This window comes from Limanda limanda, chromosome 3, assembly GCF_963576545.1.
Source record: "Limanda limanda chromosome 3, fLimLim1.1, whole genome shotgun sequence".
NCBI classification, from domain to species: Eukaryota; Metazoa; Chordata; class Actinopteri; order Pleuronectiformes; family Pleuronectidae; genus Limanda; species Limanda limanda.
Genome location: NC_083638.1, coordinates 19,590,652 through 19,613,519, shown reverse-complemented (window position 1 = coordinate 19,613,519; position 22,868 = coordinate 19,590,652). Strand labels below are relative to the sequence as shown.

Here is a 22,868-nt window from a genome sequence, read left to right as displayed (position 1 = left end):
ATCACGTTATTACTTTTTTCTGACCAACGCACCTGTCACTCCGTTAGGTGTCTAATATCGCCTCTCACATGTGGAAAATAAATGTATTATACCTAAATAATCCTTACCTCTGTTCTTCTTGTTGAAGAGTGTCTTTGTTTTTAATCACAACATCTTTATTCTTTTCTGTACTTCACTTATATGGATTATGAACAGTATGAACAGTCTTATGTTTTCTGTTTTTATAATGCATTATTGGAAGTTAAGTGAACTGAACTGACAAATATACCCTAATTAGGAAGGAAATGGTTACTGGTTTCATAGTATACTGTGTTAAAATTCCTGATGGTTAGTTGTACGGCTTCAATCTTTAATTACTGTGGTGATTTGGTTGATACTGTAACAGCCTGAGTGCTCTGGCCATATCATCCATCCACAGTCACCAACTTGCGTGTGTTTAACAAACGCTGATATTCTTTCCTGACTCTCAGACATCTGGGATCAACGTCTACATTTAACGTAATGAGTTGTCAACTTTCTCTCCTCTGCTCATCTTGTTTTGTGTTATTTTATGTTATTAAGATCTGAAACTGTATCCGTTTACATATGGTTATGTTGTTCTTACTGCACATAATTTGTTCGTTAGCGTTTTTTAATACTAGTTTGATTTACTTATTTAGTTATTTAAGTTTTTGTTTAAACCTGCATTACAGGAAGTTTTCATTGAAAAACTAAAAACTTCGTTAGCAAGGTGAAACCTTTATTTTTCATAGGTTAAGTTGCACATTTGAAATGGTAATGGTGCTAGATTATTATAATTATTGATCATTAATATATTGTTAGCAATAAATTCTGTGAAATTACTTCAGTAATTCTATCAGCAGTCTTCGAACAACAAGGAATATCACTGGGTCTTATGTGGTGTTCAATGCAATTAATTTTTTATATGCACCTTGTTTGTTGTTGTAATGTATCTCTTATTGTTATACCTGACCTGAACTATTTTTTATATTCCAACTACAGTTTTTCAGATTAACATGTAGTTTGTCAGAGGAATAATTATGGGATCTACTTTTAATACACCGTTTATATCATCTTTTATCACCATTAAAACTGTCTTTTAAGAGACAAGTGCATCTCAAAGCTGTAAAATATTAAAATCTAAAGCAAATTTAGTGGTAACTATTATGTATCTGGGTCTCACATGTATAACATGTTTATCATATGAGACCCAGTGGAAGATACTGTAGCCCAGTTATAGAATCAGTTGCTCGATTTAGAAATCTGGTTGACAAGACATTGCACATTGTTCTGTAATTTAGGGTCAACGTTTGTTTAGAGAACCTGACAATAGATGCAATAAACCCAAGATGTTTTTTTTACAACGATAATAATATGGTACAGAGAACTATGATGCACATAATGTTTTACCTTTGACTGTGAAAACTGGAGGATAAAAAAATTTGTTTCATTTTGTTTTTTTACTGTTATTGTCAACTGCACAATGCTCTGTTTCGTAAGATAAAAGATTGATTTTGTAAATTAGGTTGATGTGCGAATATTGAGTTTGATATTTACTTATGAAACATAAATGAGCCAGATATCTGGAGAAAGACTGCAAGAAGAGATAAAAGGCTCTTTATTGTTTCATTTTCTGATTTCTTTTGATTTTTGTTCCTTTTTGGTGTGTGTGTGTGTTTTTTAGTTCTCCCTTTTTCTCCCTGTACTAATACCGGAGGAAGATGTATGTGTTTGTAAATTATGCGTGTCTTGTAATTCCAAGAAGGGATGGGCCAAATACATGAGCCTGACACAGAAATAAACTAGAACGGCACTCAGTAGAGTTCATACCTCTGCCAAGGCCCAACAGTCCCCTTATGAAACCCCATTTGAATTCACTAGACGCAGATTTTTATTTGGATCCGCAGGAAATGGCAGAAAATCTGACATTTTAGTCCCCTAAACATGTCTATTATTTTTCATCAAGATTAACGAATTAATCTCTGAAAAATTGCTGAAATTGTAAAATAAATAAATAAACAACCTTTTAAACATTCACAATGTAAAAGAAAGTAAAAAAAAAATCCTGGATCCACCCAAAAATGTAAGGCACTCTTCCTTGGGTCACGCACTACCCCCCTTCACAATTTCATGGAAATCAGTTGAGTAGTTTTTGTGTAATCCTGCAAAAAATCATAAATATATGTATGGAAAAGAAAAAAGCATTCTCTTAAACGGCCTAATGGAAAGAAAGCGTACATGGTGAACATAATAAGAGCTGTGGAGCTTTGTTCCTACAAAAACACAGCAGATGAGAGATCTTCAGACAGAAGCCATACTGGACTGATCCCCCTGTGGTTGACAAATCAGGATGGACAGCTCAAGACACTTCAAAGCAGACAACGACCAGTCTGATAATTTTATGTCTATGTCTCACAAACAGGCCATCACGACTAAAGGGGCAGACTGTAGGAGACGACTGCCTGAAACCAACACAAACAAACACACACTCCAAACCCCCCCCTCCCATCCCACCCACACCCACCCAGCCAGCCAGCCACATAACAAAACAGACACACAGACAGCACACTGTGTGCGCACACACATCACTATTTCAGAGACAAACACAAGAGAGCGCACACACGCATTTCACCTTTACTGTGTCTCTCATTACCAGATGAAACCAACCGTACATTGATTCACAAAATGGAAGGGAAGAACGCATTAGTGTGTAATCACTGACTCCTGCATCGATTGGGGGGATGAATTAAAGGGCAAAGCAATATCATCAGTTGGTATAGGCCTCGGCTACACACAAATTACAGCTTCAAGGGGAAACAAGATACCTTAACCTCACTGTCTACCAGTGCATATAGCCTCGCCTATGATGAATGATAATAATAATAATAACACTACAGTGGGAGACATTTATGTCTCTAGAAAACACACTTGCTTTGAATGTAATTCAGAAAAGTTCAAAAACACATCCGCAGATGAGCATATTAATTAAGGATCACAGAGGAAGTGTGAACACCTGGGATTCTAACTAGCGACCTTCGGGCATTAATTTATCTTCCATAGCAAACCACAAAGAGCCAGAGCACAGAGAGATGGTGTTATTAGGCTCACCAAAAGTGATGCTGAATTTGATTTCGAGATTTTTGGCTTTATGGGAATATATGAATTGTCGGCTGAAGTTATAGCCACAGTGACAGCTTTGTGCAGTGTCATTTAAAATCAATATCATTTTTTAACTGAGAGAGTCGCAAATAGTTCAGAAATAGCTGAAGGCTATAGGGCTTCATTAAAGAGCAGCGATATGCACCTTCCTGGATTTAAGTATCCAATATTATATACATACCAAGTGTCTTTAAGCAAACCGATTCACTGATAACTACCAAGCAAACACCTGCTGTAACAGTTGTTCATCTACTTCCATCTCTAGCTCCAGTTAGAGAAAATACAAATTTTTAGATGCAGATGGCTTCATTTAGAACACGGCTTTAAGAACCAGGATAAATACACATTGAACTTACTCATGAAGTGTAAAGACATCTAGGTGAACTGTAGTTCAGGAAGACTGAACTGTGTATGTTCAATAGAGTCACAGTGTTCAACACATGTTGGGTAAGGCTCAAACCACGAGTATTGAGTACTCATGTAATAATGTATTGAAGCTTAAGATGACTATAATGTTTCAATGGTCTCTGGTCTGTGTTATTGCTACAGTTCATATATAGCATCATTATAAGAAAATAAAACAAATTTTGAATCATGTTTTGTGTTAAGTTCATGTTGACAGAAAAGCTGTGACTAAAATATCTGTGATTTACCTTTTTTTAACAAATCCCACATTCCTTGAACTCACTCCTCACTTGAAGGGGTAATTAAAATATCTGACAAGTAAAGTCATCACAATAGTGAATCGGTGGTGTCCAATAACAGTGAGCTCCTCTCAATAGCTGATACATGATTAGTTGAGACTGATTCCTCCTCATATTATCTTCTTCTCTTTCTGTTTTAAGAAGAAATGCATCACAGGAAATAATGAAACCACCTCAGGGGGCCTGTAAATAGAACAATATCTGAAATGAAAAGTCAGAAACTCACCTATGAGAAGAACTGTTCCGACTGCTAAACCACCACCTGTTTGGAGAATGAGAAAGAAGAACAAGAACATCGGTTATTCTATATAACAGAGTCAGTCTTTCTCTGCACTGGTGTGAATTGCTATAGAAATACCTTTTTCAATAATCCACAAGTGTGTTACAGTGAGCACATTAGCAAAACTATGACACCACAGCATCTAAATGGAAAACAGCAATCATTCAATTTTAGATAGATAGATAGATAGATAGATAGAGTACTTTATTCATCCCCGAAGGGAAATTAAGTTGTCATAGCAGCCGGTATATTTGAATACAATTAAATACAATACAATACAATAGAATAAAATTAAAAGGTAGAAAGAATAAAAAAACAGAAGCACAAGATAAAAATACAATAAAATAGGTAGATAAGGTGCATTGGCAAGATGATGGTAAAAGTACTGATGATATGATGGTAATGGTATTGTTAGACAGTATATAAGTATAGTACAGTATATATAGTATATAATATAACATAATATATATTTATATATGATAGTAATTATACCAATATAAAAGCAGTATATGGTAATAATGGCAGCAACAGTATATATAATAATAATAGTAATGGTGATATAATAATAGTAATTATAACATGTACACATAAATAAATATGTGTATATAGACTTATGTAAACAAGAATATACAGAGAGTATGATATGATACATAGTAGAAGTATGAATATGAATATAAGTATTTGACTATACAATAGGTAATATAATATACTATGAATCTAAGAATATGTATACAGAGTGTGCAAAAGACAATATTATTGTATAAAATGATATATAATATCAATATGGTTTATATGCACACATATCACATATGATGTGAAGTAAGTGTATAAGGAGCGGTTGTACAGGTACACAGTGCAGGAGACATGTTTAGTGCAGTTCTGTGATGGTGGCTCTGACAGAGGTAGATGAGTTGAACAGTCTTATTGCAGTTGGGAGGAATGATTTCCTGTATCGTTCCTTAGAGCAGCGGGGTTGAATGAGTCTGTGGCTGAAGCTGCTCCTTAGCTTGTCCAGTGTTTTGTAGAGGGGGTGAGAGGGATTGTCCATGATTGCCAGCAGTTTTGCCAGCATCCTGTCCTCCACCACCTCCTCCAGGGTGACCAGCTTAGAGCCAACCACAGACTCTGCCTTCCTGATGAGTTTTCTCAGTCTGTTGGCGTCCTTTGCCTTGATGCCCGCACCCCAGGACACCACAGCAAAGAAGATGGTGCTCGCCACAACAGACTGATAGAACATCTGCAGCATCTTGTTGCAGACGTGGAAGGACCTGAGCCTCCTCAGGAAGTAAAGCCGGCTCAGGCCCTTCTTGTAGACGGCCTGTGTGTTGGTGGACCAGTCCAGTTTATTGTCCAGAGTGACACCCAGGTACTTGTATGCAGACACCACCTCCACATCCGTCACACCGATGCAGACAGGAGAGGGCAGGGGCTTGTTCCTCCTGAAGTCCACCACCATCTCCCTCGTCTTCGCCACGTTGAGCTGCATGCAGTTCTCCCCACACCACTTCACAAAGCGGTCAACCAGGTCCCTGTACTCAGCCTCCCCCCCGCCCTCAACACACCCCACAATGGCCGTGTCATCAGAGAACTTCTGTAGATGACACGACTCAGTGCAGTGCTGAAAGTCAGCAGTGTATGTGGTGAAGAGGAAGGGGGACAGTACAGTTCCCTGGGGGGCCCCGATGTTGCTGATCAGACGACCAGACACACAGTTCTGTAATCTCACAAACTGCGGTCTGCCCGTCAGATAGTCATCGACCCAAGTGATGAGGGGAGCACTCACCTGCGTGCCCTCCAGTTTGGCCTTCAGCAGTCTGGGCTGGATGGTGTTGAAGGCGCTGGAGAAGTCGAAGAACATGATCCGGACTGAGGTGTTGGGTCTGTCCAGGGAGGAATAAGCCTTCTGCAGCAGGTAGATGATAGCATCATCAACCCCAACATGGGGCTGATATGCAAACTGCAGGGGGTCTTGTGATGGGAACACCAGCGGCCTGAGGTGTACGTACGTCTGTACTCTGTACGTCTGTGCTTTTCTTACTGTGATCAAATATATATATATATATATATTTATATCACTTTTTCACACTGGTTGTGGCAAAAGCACCATTAACTCAGTTGAAAAAAATGAAGACCACTGGTTGATCATAATTTGTATTTAATCCAGTGTTCTGCTTTTGTGCTGCATATATATGAGTATCAGGGACCACAGTGGATCTGGTGGGTTCAGGCCGAGACAAACCTGTGCTTTAAATCACAATTTAGAGATGAAACATAAAACAATATTGCCGTATACTACTATTATTACACATTTAAAGTGCAGTCATCTGACCCTTACGCTCCAAATGTCTTCTCATTAAAGAAATGTTAAATCAGGAATGTGTCATCGCTTCCAGATATCAGAGCATATCCAAAGGTTTTTAATTTTAGTTACACAAGACAAAAGACAGGAAAACAAATCTCAACCCACAAAAATATCCAGTAGTCCATAAAATGAAGGGATGCCATATTTTACCAACTGAGCTAACAAGTGCCTGTTTGTATCTCATGATTTCCTGCGCTCACGACTTAGCAAACATGTCAACCTGTGTTTAACAACTTTTACTTTTTTTAGTGATTTTATGTCATGGATACAATTTGAAAGCATCTGGAAGTGAGCTGGGAGACTTTTTCAAATGGCATGAATATCACAATAAGGCAGGTGAATCGGATGCTTTTGTACAACTTTGGACCTGAAGGTGTCTTAAAATCAGGGAGTGGACATAAGTATAAGGTGACACGAATCTTTTTTTGTCCAATGAAAAATCCCTGAAGACATAACTTCAGACATAACTATAACCAACTCTTCACAATGCAAATCAAAACGAGTCTCTTCTGTAGTGTGTGTGTCTGTGATGCTAACAGTAACTTCCCCCTGGTCAGAACAGTTTGATCTGTCCTGACAGGAACCACCCGCCCCCCCCCCACCCCCCCCCACCCCCCTCCTGGTGCAGTGACAGCTCTGCCCTGAGAGAAATGAATCACACCGCCCGCGTGTCACTGCTGTCAGCGTGTTTATCTGAAGTAGCATGAGAACCCCACAGTTAGCCGTGTAGCTAGCAGCAGCACTGACCGAGCAGAAAGTCCAACGAGGTGACCCCGGTGGAGACTAAGAGCTGCCCGTTCAGAACCGACGGTCTGGTGCCGGGGATGGAGATCAGCTTGCTCCTGGTTCTCTTCTGGAAGCTCGTCGTGTTGAACTGGGAGCGCTGAGCCCCGGGTTTACACGCACTGTCCACGGGCGCAGCCATTCTGCTCGTAGCGTGGCGACGCGTAGCAATGTTTTGGAGTGCCTCGTCCAATCAGGGGAGAGCTTGCTGGGGCTCGGCCAATGGGAGCAGCGGTTGTTGCGGAGCCGCTCGCTGACGCTGTCAACGAGGAAGTCCACTGAGCAGTGAAGTGCATGGTCAAAGGAAGCTCTTGTTTACAGGTGAGTAGAAACTCCAGTTCTCACGCGTTAGCCTCTGTTAGCTGCGGTGTTTCTGTGTTTTATACCAACACCATGAAGGTTTGTGTTCTCTGCATCAACCACAAGATATGAACTGATCAAATTAAACCGTGACAGATGGTTTCTACTGCTGCCTGCGACCTTGCATGACTTCATGAAGCTGCTGAATGTTGGACAGAACTAGCTCTTAGGCTCATGACATAGCATAACAAGCTGCACGCACGATATCATGTTATATTCAAGTCAAGTCTATTTGATTCTAGTGTGTGTGTTGTCCATAGTGCAGGATCAGGGTGAGTTTACCATCTCTATAGTTTATTTAAAGGAGATTGTAGCTGTTGCATATGAATGGTTGAATGGTTAAATAGACTGAATCAGTCAAAACATGTTTACAGCATAATGGAGCATGTGACCTTGGATGAAACACACACATTCACATTAATATAGGTGTCATTACTCCTTCCTGTCTGTAAAGCAGCTGTAACAGCCAGAAAATGGACTGATTTTGAGGATTAGTGCTTTGTGTGAAAAGATTAACTGCAATTAACACAGCGTAGCAAGTTATGACTACACAACATTTTGCTGTACTCGGTGCATCACAAATGTAAAGAGTCAATAAGCTTTATGTCACTATATTAGTGTCTATTGGAAAATAAATGTATTGTGTGATGTTGGCTGCAGCACAACATAGTATCACAGTAGCTAAGAGGATCTCATTCTATTCTGTTCCCTGTCGAGACCTGTTCTTTGTAAAGACAGAATAAACACATTTGTAATCTATCTCTTAATTTACATCCTGAGGTTATGTCCTATATAGGTTATGTCCTATATAAAGGACATAACTGCATAACTGCAGTCCATGACCTGTTTATCACATTGTGATAAACATGTCATGGACTGCAGTTTAATAAATTCATCATAAAACAGAGCAGCTTCATATTTCTCTATACACTTTCAATCACTAAAAATTACATATGTGTATTTGTTGGCATTTTCACTGTTGTTATGTTAAGCTGACGATGAATGTCACTGTGGATCCATGTGCGTCGCTTCACCATTCACATTCATTTCAGAGGAAGGGTTGAGCAGGTGGAAGTGAGGGAAGCTCAGAGTATGACACATCAACAGGAGTAAACTACTGCAGCCCAATGAAAGCTTCGGGAAGAGTTTCACTCCCACTTTAAAATGATCATAGAATAATAAGCACTACTCTTGAACACCAGCACAGTCAGTTCCTGCTTATACTCTACCTGCTCTGCACCAAGTCAGCTCAGTGTAACCTGATGATGAACTGATGGCCGCTTTTAACTTTATAACCTTTAAGAATGTTTCCCCTAAAACACAGTAATAAACTGGAGCATTTTATATCCTTTTGGAATTTCTTGGAATGGTTAAAAGAGAGAAACAAATATAAATTTAGGTAATATATTATACATTCTTTGATTTTGACACACAACAAATTTATTGTACATTTTACCATCATGTAAAAAGAGTTAAATTCAAGTACAGAAATGTGATTTTAAGTCATTTTTGATATAACCTTAATTCAGCGTGGTCCAGAATATACTCTTATATTTATAATATATCATTAATATTATTTAAGATATTAAATTGGCACTAAAATACAGGATGAGTATATTTTGCTTCACAGAAACTAGTTTTGTTCGGTATGAAATAATATATGCACATTGTGAAGTGTCCAACATTAACATAAACTAAACTACTCATAGGGTTGAGCACTGAAATGGGAAATGTAGTACATCACTGTGCTCAGCAGCTAGGGGACCTTTTTCACATTTTACGTATCACACAGGCAAAGCGCAGATGCAAACGCAGTACAATAGAATACGGTAGTAGTTATACAACAAATACAGTAATTCATGATGGATGGATTCTGTCAAGCGGCTTTCCTTATAGGGTTCTTCTATTGTGCATGCTGGCTCAAACTGCAAAGGGGCATTTAATGTCACATCAATATGTACCTGTGTTTTTCCTACTATGACAAGTGGATATATCTGCTATGAAAAATGTAAACTTTCACATATTTAAGATCTCTTTATGTTCTGTCTGATCCTACAACCCAGAAGTCCTGTATGTCCACTTTGAATACTGCTTGACGGATGAGTGATAATTGTAATCCTTGAGACAGCTATAAAAAGCTTTGTGTGGCAGGGAGAGGCTAGAGGCAGCACAAGATCACAGGATACTCTGAGGCTCCAGAGGAAGCAATCGCCCAACTGCTCACTTTACAAATGCTCTTAGCAGAGGCAGTCCTGCTGTTTTGACAGCACTGTTGAGATTTATATGTGCTGACAGGAGACCAAGAGAATATATCATGACTGACAACACTGGGCATTGTGGAAAGCCTATATGATACAAATAAGATGCGCTGACTGACCTGCATCTCAGAAGGAGGGGTGCCTGCTTCAGCATGGCAACGTGCAGGATGCAGAAGCACACTGCGGTGGAAACTTTCCACCACATCCTCCGCACAATGCCGGTCACCTTGTTTCCTAGCTCTCCTCAACAATACAGTGTGTGGAAGTGTAAACACAGCCGCCTAATTGTACAGAAATAACACAGTTTTCTTCATTTTCAATGTGTCATCTGTTCATGTGTGTTTATTTTCTGCAGTGTTTTGTCACTTCTTTCAGCCCCTGTATCTGATGGAGCTATATAATGGCAGCAGTCATAACATGTCAGATCTTTCCTGCTCAGACTGTTTTGGTTTCTTCAGTCCAACGCTGCCTTCAGTGAAGAGCTGCAAGAAGCAGTGGAGATTTGAGTCTGAGGGAGGCAAGATTATCATCAGCGTGCACCATGTTTGTTTTGTTAGTGTTGAAAGGAAAGCAATATTCTAAGGGTGTAAGTACAATAAGCAGAGGATGGGTTTTTGTATACAGCTAATTTTGACTGTACGAATTTGACTTTTTCCATTTATTCATCTCGCATTGTTTGAGGGACTTTATTTTTGTTCCCTGAGATTTTTTTGCTGATGAAATACAGAACACTTTTTTTTAGCTTGACCTATTGGAGAGAAGAAAATAGACTATGAAAATACTTGCTCATCAAGAACCTAAGGAAATCTCATTCTTAAAAATCAGAGGTTTATGTTCCTGTTGAGGTGTAGCGTATATGAGGCTTCATAATGAGCTGCCCAGAGCTAAATACAAAAAGCTTTGTGAATCTGAAACAACACCAGATAAGATCTTTCCATTCTTTCAGCACCGGGCCAGCAGCCGGTGGTCAATACAATAAGACTTAGTGGCTGATTTCTTTTTTCCATTCAGTGTAATTGGCTGGGGACTCTGTCAACCCACACTTCCTTTCACTTCATAGCAGTTGTATTCATATCACTTGGCTATTATTTGCACTGGCAGACCCATTGATTGTAGGTTTAAACCCTCAGCTCCTCAAATAGTAACCTCGCTCAGCTGTTTCACGGCTGTGTTGCCGTTAGCGACAATGAAAAGAGCAATATGGAGATCAGTCGCTTCAAATAAGCCTCTGATAGAAGGCAGACCTAGACGAGATGGGGGATAGACGCAGCACTCTGTGACTGAGACTCTTACATCTGTCACTCTCCATCCAGCCAGGTGTCTCTGTCGAAATCAGCAGGATTATCTCTGATTGGACTGATAGTTGAAACAGACCCCCCCGGTTGCCAAACCTCCTCCTTTTATATAGCTCACATTAAGATCAAATCAAGCCCTGCGCAACAGGACAAATGCCCCACCCTCCTCTGCCTTCTGCTGCCCAGAGGACAGAGGACATCAGAGGTGGGATTCGTCCCCTCTCTGGTGCTGCCTGCTCCTCCAGACTCCCTTCCATCTGGGATCCTCAGGGAGACGAAGAATATCTGACAAGGGACTTGTAAGCCTCTTAGCCCCCCTGTTGCGCAGCTCTCTCTCAGCCCATGTTTTCCTAATTTAGTTGTGTAAGGAGTTCACTGCAAGGCCCTTGTGTGCTGCTTGGATTGAAATTCTCTTTGTGGCTCTAATAGACTGGCCATGTATATCAATTAACACTACTGAGCCAGTGGCAGGTTCAAACCTCTGGAGGCCAGTGGCTTTAATTCCTTTTTCAATGTTTCCTTATGGCTTCAATAATGTGTATTTAATTAGGTATACATTTTTTTTTAAAAGAGTGATGTTGTCTTTATTATTTGTTAAATTACCTCTGCCAAAGATTTCACCTGGCTCTGTTTGTCTGTTAGGGGGATTATGCAAAAATTACTGGACGAAAACCATTAAATATTGAGATGAAAAAAATCTGTCTTGTAAGACAGTCGGGCCTTAGCCTGAGTGCTATTTAAGTTTATTATGTCTAGTTTTAAATTAGCCAAAATATGTGCCTCAATAACAAAATCAACATTAGATGTTGGGTACCCTAAGCCCTGTTTTTCTGTGTATGAATACATATTTTGTATTGAATGAATGATTTTTTTGAAATAATGATGTCAATGATTCATTAGTTAAAGTTAGAAAAGCCTTAAGAAATGTTATTTGTGTGGACTTATTTGCCACCAGTGTTGATTATAAAATAATCTACTCAAATATTTATTATTTCATTGTTTTCATCATGAGGAAACATCATATGAAAGAACAATAACAACTTCCCAAATGGTTATCTGCATTTTCGTTTTGGGTCTTAAGTCATGTGCAGATGAGGAAATTAGACCGCCTTCATGTTTTATTGTTGCAGTGTGAAATTTTATATCTGGGTGGATATAATGATGAGCTTCCCTTTGTATTGGTGCACTTTTAATGCTCATGGTTGAAAAAAAAGATTTTTCCTGCTGCAGCTTCCTCAGTTAGAGAATCACAGAGTTAAACACACATCAAGTGTTTCCATCGCCAGCTCGTCATTTGAGGTCCCCTCTTTTCGCCACCAGTAGCGCTGTGCTGTGACCACAGGAGGCCAGTTGACACAGATGGTTCTGCAGAGTGGGCTGCGCTGACTTTCTTTGTTTTCACATGAACATGTTTGGCGTGTAATCCCGGATTAACAGAGAGACTTTGTGTTAATTTACAGCTGTAATACAGCATTCATTCAATGTTGGTATTCCCCTAACACACACACACATGTCGGGTATTAGGGCCAGGAGATAGTTTGGGTCGCCTGACTCTTTGCTGGGGAGGATTGGAGGTCACAGAGATCCAATCAGAGGCTACTGTTGATGTCCATCTCATTCTGAATCCCGAAGGAGTCGCTGCAGCCAGCTCGCATATACAGCTTCTGTGAAACACATGGGTAGTGCTATTGTCTGTGCACATTCATGCCACATCCACGTGCACACACACAGACACACACTATCAATGACAGAGGGTGCCTCAGAAAACCAGGCGGCTGCATATGGACTCTCTTGATATCAGTCACTGGCCGCGTGATCTTGTTATGCAAAGTCCCTTAATCCCTACCTATGATGAATGCCCACTGGAATTGTGTTTGTGTGTGTGTGTGTCCGTGTGTTGGGGGGGCTGAAACAGAGATATGAGGGCAGCTGTACCAGGACGCTGTCCACTGTTCTTTGAGAATGAGTCCTAGCAAAGATTCCTGATCCGCAGCCTAGCAGAAGGAAGAACACATGTGAGATCATGTCTGAGGGTGCACTACAGTGCCCGATGAGAGAGATGCCGGCAGAGGAAGCTGAGAGCAAGATAAATAGGGCTGAATATGTTGCCTTAGTGCAGAACTGAGATTCACATTAACCTCAAGACCACTTGCTTCCCAACACGGGCATTATAGGGCCAGAGGTGTTATTGTACCAGCTGGGGGAGGACTGAGTTTGTAGCTCCTGTGGAACAGAACGAGGGACCTGAGCAGGCTGCGACTGGAAAGGGGCATTTCATTTGGGCCCTGTGCTGAGTTTATATGTGTGTCCCCCTCCACCTGCTTGGGCGCCACCAGTCGCAGCGGCGGCAAAAAGCAGAAGGTTGCCAGGGGTGATGGTGGAATGGGGGGAATAGCGGAGTAGCTGCACACAGGGAGGTGAAAGGATGGAGTTGGCCTTTTTTGGATCAGAGAGGATGTCGAATGGGCCAAAGAGACAAACCATGCTAGGGATGAAAGAATAGATAGAGGGCTTAATAGGTGGAATATAGTTGGCATGAATGAGAGAGCATTGTGTCTGTTTTTGTGTGTGTGTGAGAAGAGTGGAGGGGGGTAATGGGATTAGGGGTAACACCTTTGGCATGGCTTGGGAGAGCCACCTGACACCCGGTCTGTCGGGGACCTGGGGAGAAAGGCGGGGTGCAAGGAAGAAATTGGGGGTCTAATCCGTGTCCATCTTTGGGAAGTCATTCCCAGAGCTCTGAGGATTTGGGGCTTTGGTTTCCGCTCTGCTTGCTTTGGTTAATAATACCCTGGGAGGGAGAGGAGACATGGAGAGCGAAATAGGGAAAGGGACAGAAGGAATGGGGGAGATGGAGAAAGAGATTTCTTTACCCTTTGGTGGACTGGCAGGGCAGCGGCCGAACCCAAAACTGCTTGAAGTTCAGAATAACCTCTAAATCAAGCTGTATCTGTTCTTTTCTAAATATACACTTTGTGTATATAAGTTTGTGTGTCCGTGTGTGTGTGTCTGTGCAGATGCTCCTAGGCACACACTCTGTGTTTGTAAAGATTGACTTACTTTATTCTGTCCGTCCAACAGGTTGCAGCTTGAGTAAAAGTCAATAACCTGAGTGTGTCTGGGATGTTTGCTCAGAAGACACACGGGTGGTCCTTGTGTGTGTTTGTGTGTCCGAGTGTTTGCAGGGCGGGCACTCGGGCACTGGGGTGTCTTATCCGTTTCCATGGTGCTGACAGAAGTTGATAACTGTTCTAATAATTGCAGCCGCGGCGGAGGCCATGGCGTGTCAGGGACTTCAGCTCGCAGACGGCACAGAGCTGCTTGGCTGCATGTGTCACAGCTTCTGTGTTTGTCCCTCACCTCTGCACAAGGTGTTGATTGGTCCATCCTACACTGGACCAAAGTTCAGGGCAGTTTTCTGGTGTGAACTGGCTGCTCAGCCTCTGAGAATGAAACACCAGGGAATGTGCCATCTTAGCGGTAGGCCAACTGTGACAACCTTGTCCACACCCTGAGCAATTAAACCCCAAACAGCCTTTTGTTTTTAGAAATCCTGTCGAGGACATAATTCTACAACACATGTCTCAGACACTGCATTATTTCCTCACCTCTGTTTATATAAAGAGCATTTGATACTGACATTATACGTATTTTACATTGAGCCATAACCTCTGTTTGTGTTTTGTGCTGCAGGTGGAGATGTTCCGGCGCGTGCTGGGGTCGACTTTGGGTTTCGTGGGCTACACGGTCCAGTATGGCTGTATTGCACATTGTGCCTTTGAATACTTTGGAGAATTTGTGGTGGTAGGTATCAATAATGTCACAGAATTAATGGCTGATACTTTTTCTTAGGGCTGTGCAATAAAACAATAATAATAATATTTATCGAGATAATTATCGATATATCACTTATGGAATTGTTTGTCTTGATATAATTTTTGTCCATGTTGTCCAGCCCTGCTTTTTCTTAAAATACAATTAATGAATTTATGCCCAATAAATAATTCTGCTTTTGTTGTTTTTCTTCAGTGCTCTGGTCCATCAATGGAGCCGACTATTGTCAGCCATGATATCGTCTTCTCAGAGAGGATGAGTCGTCATCTTTGCAAAATAGAAAAGTGAGTTCAGTCAGTTGATTCATGCAAATAGAGGAGACAATTATATTATATACTTTGTATGTATATATATGTACTATTTCACCACTCACATTTTTGATTTACTGTAAAATGTTGTTTAGTTCTTCCTTTCCTTTTTAAAAAGTTTGACAATAGAGTAAAGGAAAAGATGTCAGCAATTTCGAGCAAATGTATAGCACAACATAGATCAATCAAGATATTTTGCATAACTGTTGATGAACTTATCTTGTGTTCAATTCTTCTTTTCAGGGGGGATGTAGTGATTGCAAAGAGTCCATTTGACCCAAATATGAACATTTGTAAAAGGGTAATTGGGCTGGAGGGAGATAAAGTCTGCTCAAGTTCCCCAACAGACATGTTCAAGACCCACACATTTGTGAGTATGTTTACATTATAGAATCCCATATTTGTTGAAATTAATTTCAGCTTCTTTTCTCGTAAGGCCTGTGATTACCTGCTTTACCAAGTGAGATTCCTCGTGGCAGTTTCACAGTTTTGCCTCCAGCATCTACAACTCGGAGTCTCTTTGAAAGAAAAAAAGGTTTAAAAGATGTCGGGGGAATAGAGAATGAATGAAGAATGTGTTTATAGCAAAGCAGTTGAAAGATTTTTTCACTCTTAAATGACAAACAGAATTTCTATGCATAATGCAAAACCGTCTCTCGGTTTGTCTTTGGTTTTCTTTGTGTGTGTGCCACAGTCTATAGACTATCATAGTTGTTTACATTTTAGACTGCACACATCCATTTTGTGTCATTGGTCAAAATATCAGCTTTTGACAACACCTATATTTCCTCAGAACAGTGATAAAACCAGAGAGAGAGCAGGGGTTCTGCCGCTGAAACCACTGTCATTGCTTTTCTATTACTACTCTCCCCAACGCCCACAGCTCAGGCCTGCAATCTCTCTGAAGCCTGTTAGAGTTAGTGCCAGCCGAATGAGCAGACTGATGGGTGGGTGGAGATGTGTGTGTGCGTGTGTGAGTGTGTACATATGTCTGCAAAGCAAAGGTTGCGTTTATGTTGCAGGTTTTTGAATTTATTGTGTATTTTATAGACTGGGCAGACTGTTGAATGGGTTCAGTGGAACATAGCATAAGCCAAGACTGAAAGTATCATTCAGCAAATGAAATGGGGAAATAAAGAGGTTACCTATTCTGCTAGCTTCACCTCCGCATACAGAGGGCAAAACGTGTAATATGAGACATTATGATTTGTGATCTCAGGATGTAGTTTCTCACATTCAGGTCTCAGTTCAAGTCATTTTTAAACTGGCCAGTAGGGGGAGAGCTACTTGATGTGGGCTTGTCTATCAGGTTTAGATAGAAGCTGATTGGCCTCTATAAATTATTTACCTCTAAAATGATTCCGAAGGCTGAGGGTATTACAGCCCAACCTTGTAAGCTGAGAGTAAACCACCAACATATGAGACAGAAGGAACTTGCTAACTATTTCACATCAGTAGAGCCGACACCCAACGTGGTGGACCAAAATACCCCAAATCTACGTCCTACACCAGGCTTCACAATGGTGTGATCTTTATCTCAGAGGAAGAGCACAACGTCTGAGGTTCAGTCGGGAAAGATTCATCCTTTGTGTCAGAAGGATGGAGATACCCCAGGGGTCGGTCCTAGGTCAATTGCTTTTTAGCATCTTTTCTGCACCTAGAACAAATAGTAAGGTGGCAACTTTACATTATAACAATGTCTTGAATCCTCTCCCTTGACACTCAATAATTTTTTTAATTAAGGTAAAATCATTAAATGTCACATTTTAGAGAAAATATGTTTTCAGATTCATCTTCATTAACCGTTACGATTATTTTGAATTCCCAACATTGTCATGCCTCCTCTCAGTTTTGTGTTTCTTGTCGCTAGCTCTGCAATAGAGTCAGCGCACAAGTCTCAATAAAATCGAACTATTACATTTACATGAAGAAGACCTTATTCGCACCAACACAATTTGAATGCCTTTCATATATGTGTACATCTAATACTCCTGTACAATACAACAATTTTGTTTTTGAAATACATAGAGTATTTGCACCTATGTTGTTTTTCTTTCTTAATTTTTTTATTTTAAAACTTTTTAAAAGCCCCCTATGGACAAGTGTTGGAAATGAAATTTTTTCTAAAAACAAGAACATTGTGTCTCGTGCTTGTGCATAATTGAATGCCGCAGTACCCATGCTATTGTTATATCCTTTCCAAGTAAAATAAACTGAAATTGAACCATATATTTTTCAAATGGTTACAATTTGTGCTATTTGTCTAACCAGATCAAATTATGTTTTCAAGCAGTGGAAAGTGGTGCAGAAATAAAATTGATATTCGTACAGTAAACCTCAACATCATCAGTTCAACAAATAGACCTTAGATCCATTTTGTTGTCTGGTGACTGGCAGGAGTCAGGCTCATTATGCAGCAAGAACCAGGAGATGGAGAGAGACAGAAATGCTGCTTTAAACTGTTCAAATGGTCATCTTGAAATAATCATTCAGCTACTTTTCACAAAGCGTTTTATTTTATTTCTTACACTGTAATTAAAGCTTTGGGATGATAATTTATTAACACCCAGTAGCAAAATCACTGGCTTTATGTGACAACATTTGGGGTAACTGAGAAAACATCCGCTGTTCACATAAATGTTTGGGCTCCCTTAGGGAGCTTTTTTTTAACCCCCCAGAGGATGCACGTGTTTGTGTAGATGGTGTGGGAGGCATTAATGTGGACCTGTAAAGATACATTCTGGAAAATGGTGTAAGACTCTGTCATCACCTCCTTTTTTTGTTCTGACAGACAGACGGGTCCTCCCTAGCCTCAGAGATCCAACTGGAGACTAATTGCCCTGTCACCTTTTAGGAATCATTTCTGTGTCTGAGCCTTTGTGTCAAAACATTGACACTTGATACCTGATGTTACAGCAGAAAAAGAGAGAGAGAGAGAGACAGACACAGAGAGAGATGTGCTGTTCTTTGCCGTAAAGATGGACTGAGCAATGTGGGGAAAGATGAGCTCTGAACGCCTGTATGTATTTAAGCTGAACATAATTCAGCACCTCAATCATGTTAACATAATGAGCACTGTAATAGTGTGGCTGTTAAACAACACACCTCTGCAGTGAGGAGAGCTCTGGTTTCAGCTCCTCTTGACACGTCTCTGACAGGTACACAATGCCTCGCCTCGACCCAGCCCACATCCACGGGACCGGTGCAGTCTCTGCCATCCATCACACCAGAGCTGCCGGCAGAGCAGATTAAACTGACTCCATGTCGAGATACTACAAGACTGTTGGTCCAGCCTTGAGCTTTTGGAAATTTCAAATTACTTTTAAAAATAAGGCGTCTAATTGTGTTTATGTGCTAAAATAACAAATGACTCGCTTATTTCCTCGCGACCGTGTCGACAGTGATACTTCTTCATTGATATGCATGCAAGAAATAACAGCATTTTTTCTTAAAGAAACAGCGTTTTGGCAGCAATAGATTTTATTCAGAAGTTTGCCTTTGACTTGCTGTGTTTTTCTTTTCCTTGTGCACCTGCAACTTGCAAGGTGATACGCATAAGCTCTTATCCGTGTGTTCGCCACAGCAGAGCAGCTCAGGTTTCAGACCTCTTCACTTTCTCACTTTCGTGAAATATGGCCTGGTTGATCTTGGAAGTGTGGTCCTGGGTTTTTCTGTGACGTCCTTTGTGTATTGAGACTCAAATCCAAAGTCTTGCATTATGCCGCTCGTTGATCGGATTGATTGATTGACCTGCTTTCCCTCAGGCTGGATCATGATGAAGCTGAAATGTCCTGATTATCAATAAATAAGCACAAGACACTGAGACTGCCCAGCAAAATTCTGGAACAAACGCTTGAAATATCTTAATCAAACCTCTGCGTCTTTAAGATGAGCATTAGATCCTTTTTCTTTTTTTTAAGGAAGATGAGGAGAAACGGGGGGTTCTGGCTTGACAGATGACAAACGGTGGTGTTTCTTCTTCCTGTGCTTGGGAGCCAGCATATGTTGCCATGTTAATGAGGTGTAATGGTGGGAATCCAGCATGCTGACATATGGTTCTCAGATGACTCCTTTAATGATATTCATTTGTGTCGTCGTTATTTAGTGAGTTGTATACCTCGTGTTAGGTCAACATGTCACTGGCTCGTGATTATGTCACATCATCTGTCTCAATTATGGAATATGAAATGAAACGCAGCATCCCACAGTAGGACAGAAAAGTCTAATCAGGGAGCCAGGTGACAGGAGTGAGGAACACGAGCGGAGGCGAAGGTGTGACGTCACCTCGGCGCCGACGATGTTCTGCCTCTTTATTCATGTTGTTCTCTTTCCTCCAGAGGACTTTTGCCGTTAAAAAGTTAGGCAACACAAAAATAGACTCGTGGATTGTGATGCCCATTATGACAATATAATGTGTTGTTGATCCTGTCTGCACATATAGGGGGGACAGCGCACTTAATTAGGGCCTTGACAAGCCTACTCTCCTAAAGTGATGAGATTAATCATAATTGGTGTCACTGTGAATTAGAGCCCGCTTGGATGACTGCCCCACTGGCAGGTCGGACCGCGGTGGAGACCCTTGGACGCTGCTGCTAGCCGCAGCTTAGCCCTCTTTTTCTCCCTCTTTCCCTTTCTCTCTCTCTCTCTGTCTCTTTCTCTCTCTTGCTCCCTCTGCCCAGCTATCTCAGGCCCCTCTCTAGCTTTGCCCTGCCTGGGTAAGAGGGGCGCAGATCTCAGCCAACAGCCTAATGACCCCGTTTGAAGTTCTTCTAAATCCCTCCCGACCCTGCCCGTTACCCATGACCCCTCTCCTAAGACGGTACGGGGTTAAAGAGGGACAGGCAGGTTGATGTTAAGATAGGCTGAGGAGGGAGGGGATGGCTGAGGCGACTCGTTGGGAGTAGGGGGTGGGGTTAAGGTATATGCTCAGTACATAACTCACTTGAAATAAGTATCAGACGTTTGATTTCTGTTTGATTCCCATGTGTTGTGAGAGAAGAGTGACGATTTTCTCCCTTTTTGTGTCTGATGATGTTTTTAGGTTCCAAAAGGCCACGTATGGCTCGAAGGGGATAACCTTAGGAATTCCTCTGACTCACGCAGCTATGGCCCAATTCCCTATGCCCTCATCCGAGGGCGTGTTTGCTTAAAGGTAACAGGGGAGGTGTTTGTGTTGTGTGTGTGCGTGTGGGTGAGTGTGTGTGTTTGTGTGTGTATGCGTATTGTCAAGTATTTAAAGTTGTTTTTCCCACAATCAGAAGGGTTTGGATTAAATCGCTCACAGATTGGTTCCAAGGTGTGAAGCTCCAAGCCATGTATGATGTTGTTTTTCTTCATTATTTTTATAAGTCCATATAGTTTGTCCATTTAAAGCACAATGCAGAGATGTGAGTCAGTTGGAAGTTCAAAGCAAGTGTGTCTGATTGACCAAAGCCTGGACAACATATTGTCTAGCTTTCCATTCTGCTGTGTTGTCATGTCACTGGATGTCATAGCAACCACGACCCTGGAAACAGGTCAGCCAACCTTCTGTCCATCTGATTGGACAGCGGCACTCCACTGGAGGCCCTGTTACGACAGCTGATGAAATAACAGGATCTCGTACCAAGTCAAATGCATCATTAAAAGGCGTATTAGCAAATGTGTCCAAGAAGTGAGATCATGTGTGGTACATAATGGTTGGAGGTGCTGTATTTAGTCATCATATGGGTCTAATCTGGTTTTTAACCCGTTGTTTCTTTGTGCCTTTTGTCCCTTGCAGCTCTGGCCGCCGCATAGTTTTGGGACCCTCAGTGAAAGCCCAACCAAACGCATCATTAAAACTCACAGTGACTCAGATTGACTCATTCAATTTGTTTATACTGTATGATACTTTGCTTTCAATCTTTTTCAATAAAGCTTGATATTTATTTAAAATTTGATTCGTATAAGTAGTCGTACTTGAATCTTTCTAAATAAGCCAGGCTCAAACCCAAGGTATGTTAAAGGTATGTTTATCTATTGGGGGAATACTTTGCAATTGTACAGGCTTCATGATTTGACTGTTTTAATTCTGACAGTGTCTTGTGTTGTGGAGCTTGTGGTGTGTTGGCTGAAGCTGTGAAGCACTGGGAGGAACAGCACTGCGTGAGAAGCAAGTAAATCTGTGTCTCTGTGGAGCTGCTAACAGCAGAGAGCGGGCGGAGGCACAGACGGGATGCACAAGGTGTACATTAATAATCAAAAACTCATTCAGTTACAAGACAATCAATTAAGTCACAAACCAATGAAGTGAAGACAGAATTATACCTAAATCTAGCAGTTCATACAGTATATTGGATCAAAAGTTGTAGTTGAATTTAACTGTTTGATTTAATATGTTTTCAAAAGCACCTGTAAGACCTTTGCTGTCTGTAAACAGGGATATCTCTCTTAAGCTACAAACTATGATCTCAAACAAAACATGTCTCATTACCTTAAAAAATGTTATTAATGTCCTGTTTACTGCTTTCTTTGTATTATGGTAAAACAAAAGCTCTCATAGTCTTTAATATTTCATCATGCTGCCAGGGCAATAGAAAAAAATGTTAACATTTCGCATTTAACCATCAAATATTAATATGCACTTAGTAACTGCCACGCTTACCACTGAACTATGGGGTGTGTGTGACATGTGTGTGTCGTGTGTGTGTGTGGGTCATGTGTGTGTCACAGAGGAAACTCAACGTGGTCCCTGTTATTGGGGTATAGAATTAAATTAAGATTTATATGTATATATATATATATATAAATATGTGTGTGTGTATGTGTGTATATATATATATATATATATATACACGTTGATGTATATATAATATTGTGTGTGTGTGTGTGGTTTTGAACAGGTCTTTAAGTGATATAATTAATAGGAATGAAAAAGCATTAGCCGCACATCATTATTTTGATAATATAATTCAAATTCTTCAATTCAAAATACATTGATACAATAATTATTATAATCATCAATATTTTGTATATTATTATGATTAAAATTAATAATAAAAGTAAAGAAGTTTTCTACTTATGAACAGTAGATACAATTCAAACATAAGCGTGTAAACTGCTCTCTGACCAGAGGGAGAAGCTATGCTGCTTGTGATCTGAAATTTTCTTCAGCCTGCTGACTCGCACAAAAAACCCTGTTCTGCTGCACATTTCTTCTTCCTGCTCATCCTGCTCAGACCTTCCTGGACTCGGAGACTTCAGCACACACACATACTGAGCCGTAGAAGCTCAGCTGGTCATTCTCCAAGGCAGAGAGGGACTCTTCTCCCCACAGCTCCCCAGGGGAAGTGAGTTCCAGGCAGCCGTGGGTCCCTGTCCAGCTGCTTCCTCTGTCTGGAGGGGGCCAGAGGGTCACAGACAAGGCTCCCTGTGACACTGAATTATCTGCCTGAGTGTGATTGTGCCTGCTGGGAGGGACTCTCAAGATTGTGTGTGTGTGTATGTGTCTGTCTGAGTGCATATGAAAAATATTTATGCTGGGTTTTGCTTGGAGCATATCTTT

At 40.9% G+C, this 22,868-nt stretch overlaps 2 protein-coding genes across 2 annotated transcripts in view; one reads left to right on the top strand and one right to left on the bottom strand.

Annotated features, from left to right (window-relative positions):
* Positions 1–7,431, bottom strand: part of elp4 (elongator acetyltransferase complex subunit 4) — a 57,717-nt gene extending 50,286 nt beyond the window's left edge. The window contains exons 1-2 of the mRNA XM_061068374.1: positions 7,253–7,431; positions 4,090–4,125 (exon numbers count right to left, since the gene is read on the bottom strand). Coding sequence (XP_060924357.1) covers positions 4,090–4,125; positions 7,253–7,430 — 214 coding nt within the window. The 5' untranslated portion in view covers position 7,431. The remainder of the gene's footprint in view (positions 1–4,089; positions 4,126–7,252) is intronic.
* A 125-nt stretch (positions 7,432–7,556) lies between these two features.
* On the top strand, positions 7,557–21,264 carry immp1l (inner mitochondrial membrane peptidase subunit 1). Its single transcript, XM_061068644.1, has 6 exons — positions 7,557–7,609; positions 14,895–15,005; positions 15,231–15,319; positions 15,587–15,713; positions 20,385–20,495; positions 21,105–21,264. The coding sequence occupies exons 1-6, from the start codon at positions 7,583–7,585 to the stop codon at positions 21,183–21,185; spliced, it is 546 nt and encodes a 181-aa protein (XP_060924627.1). The 5' UTR covers positions 7,557–7,582; the 3' UTR covers positions 21,186–21,264.
* The last annotated feature ends 1,604 nt before the right edge of the window (positions 21,265–22,868 follow it).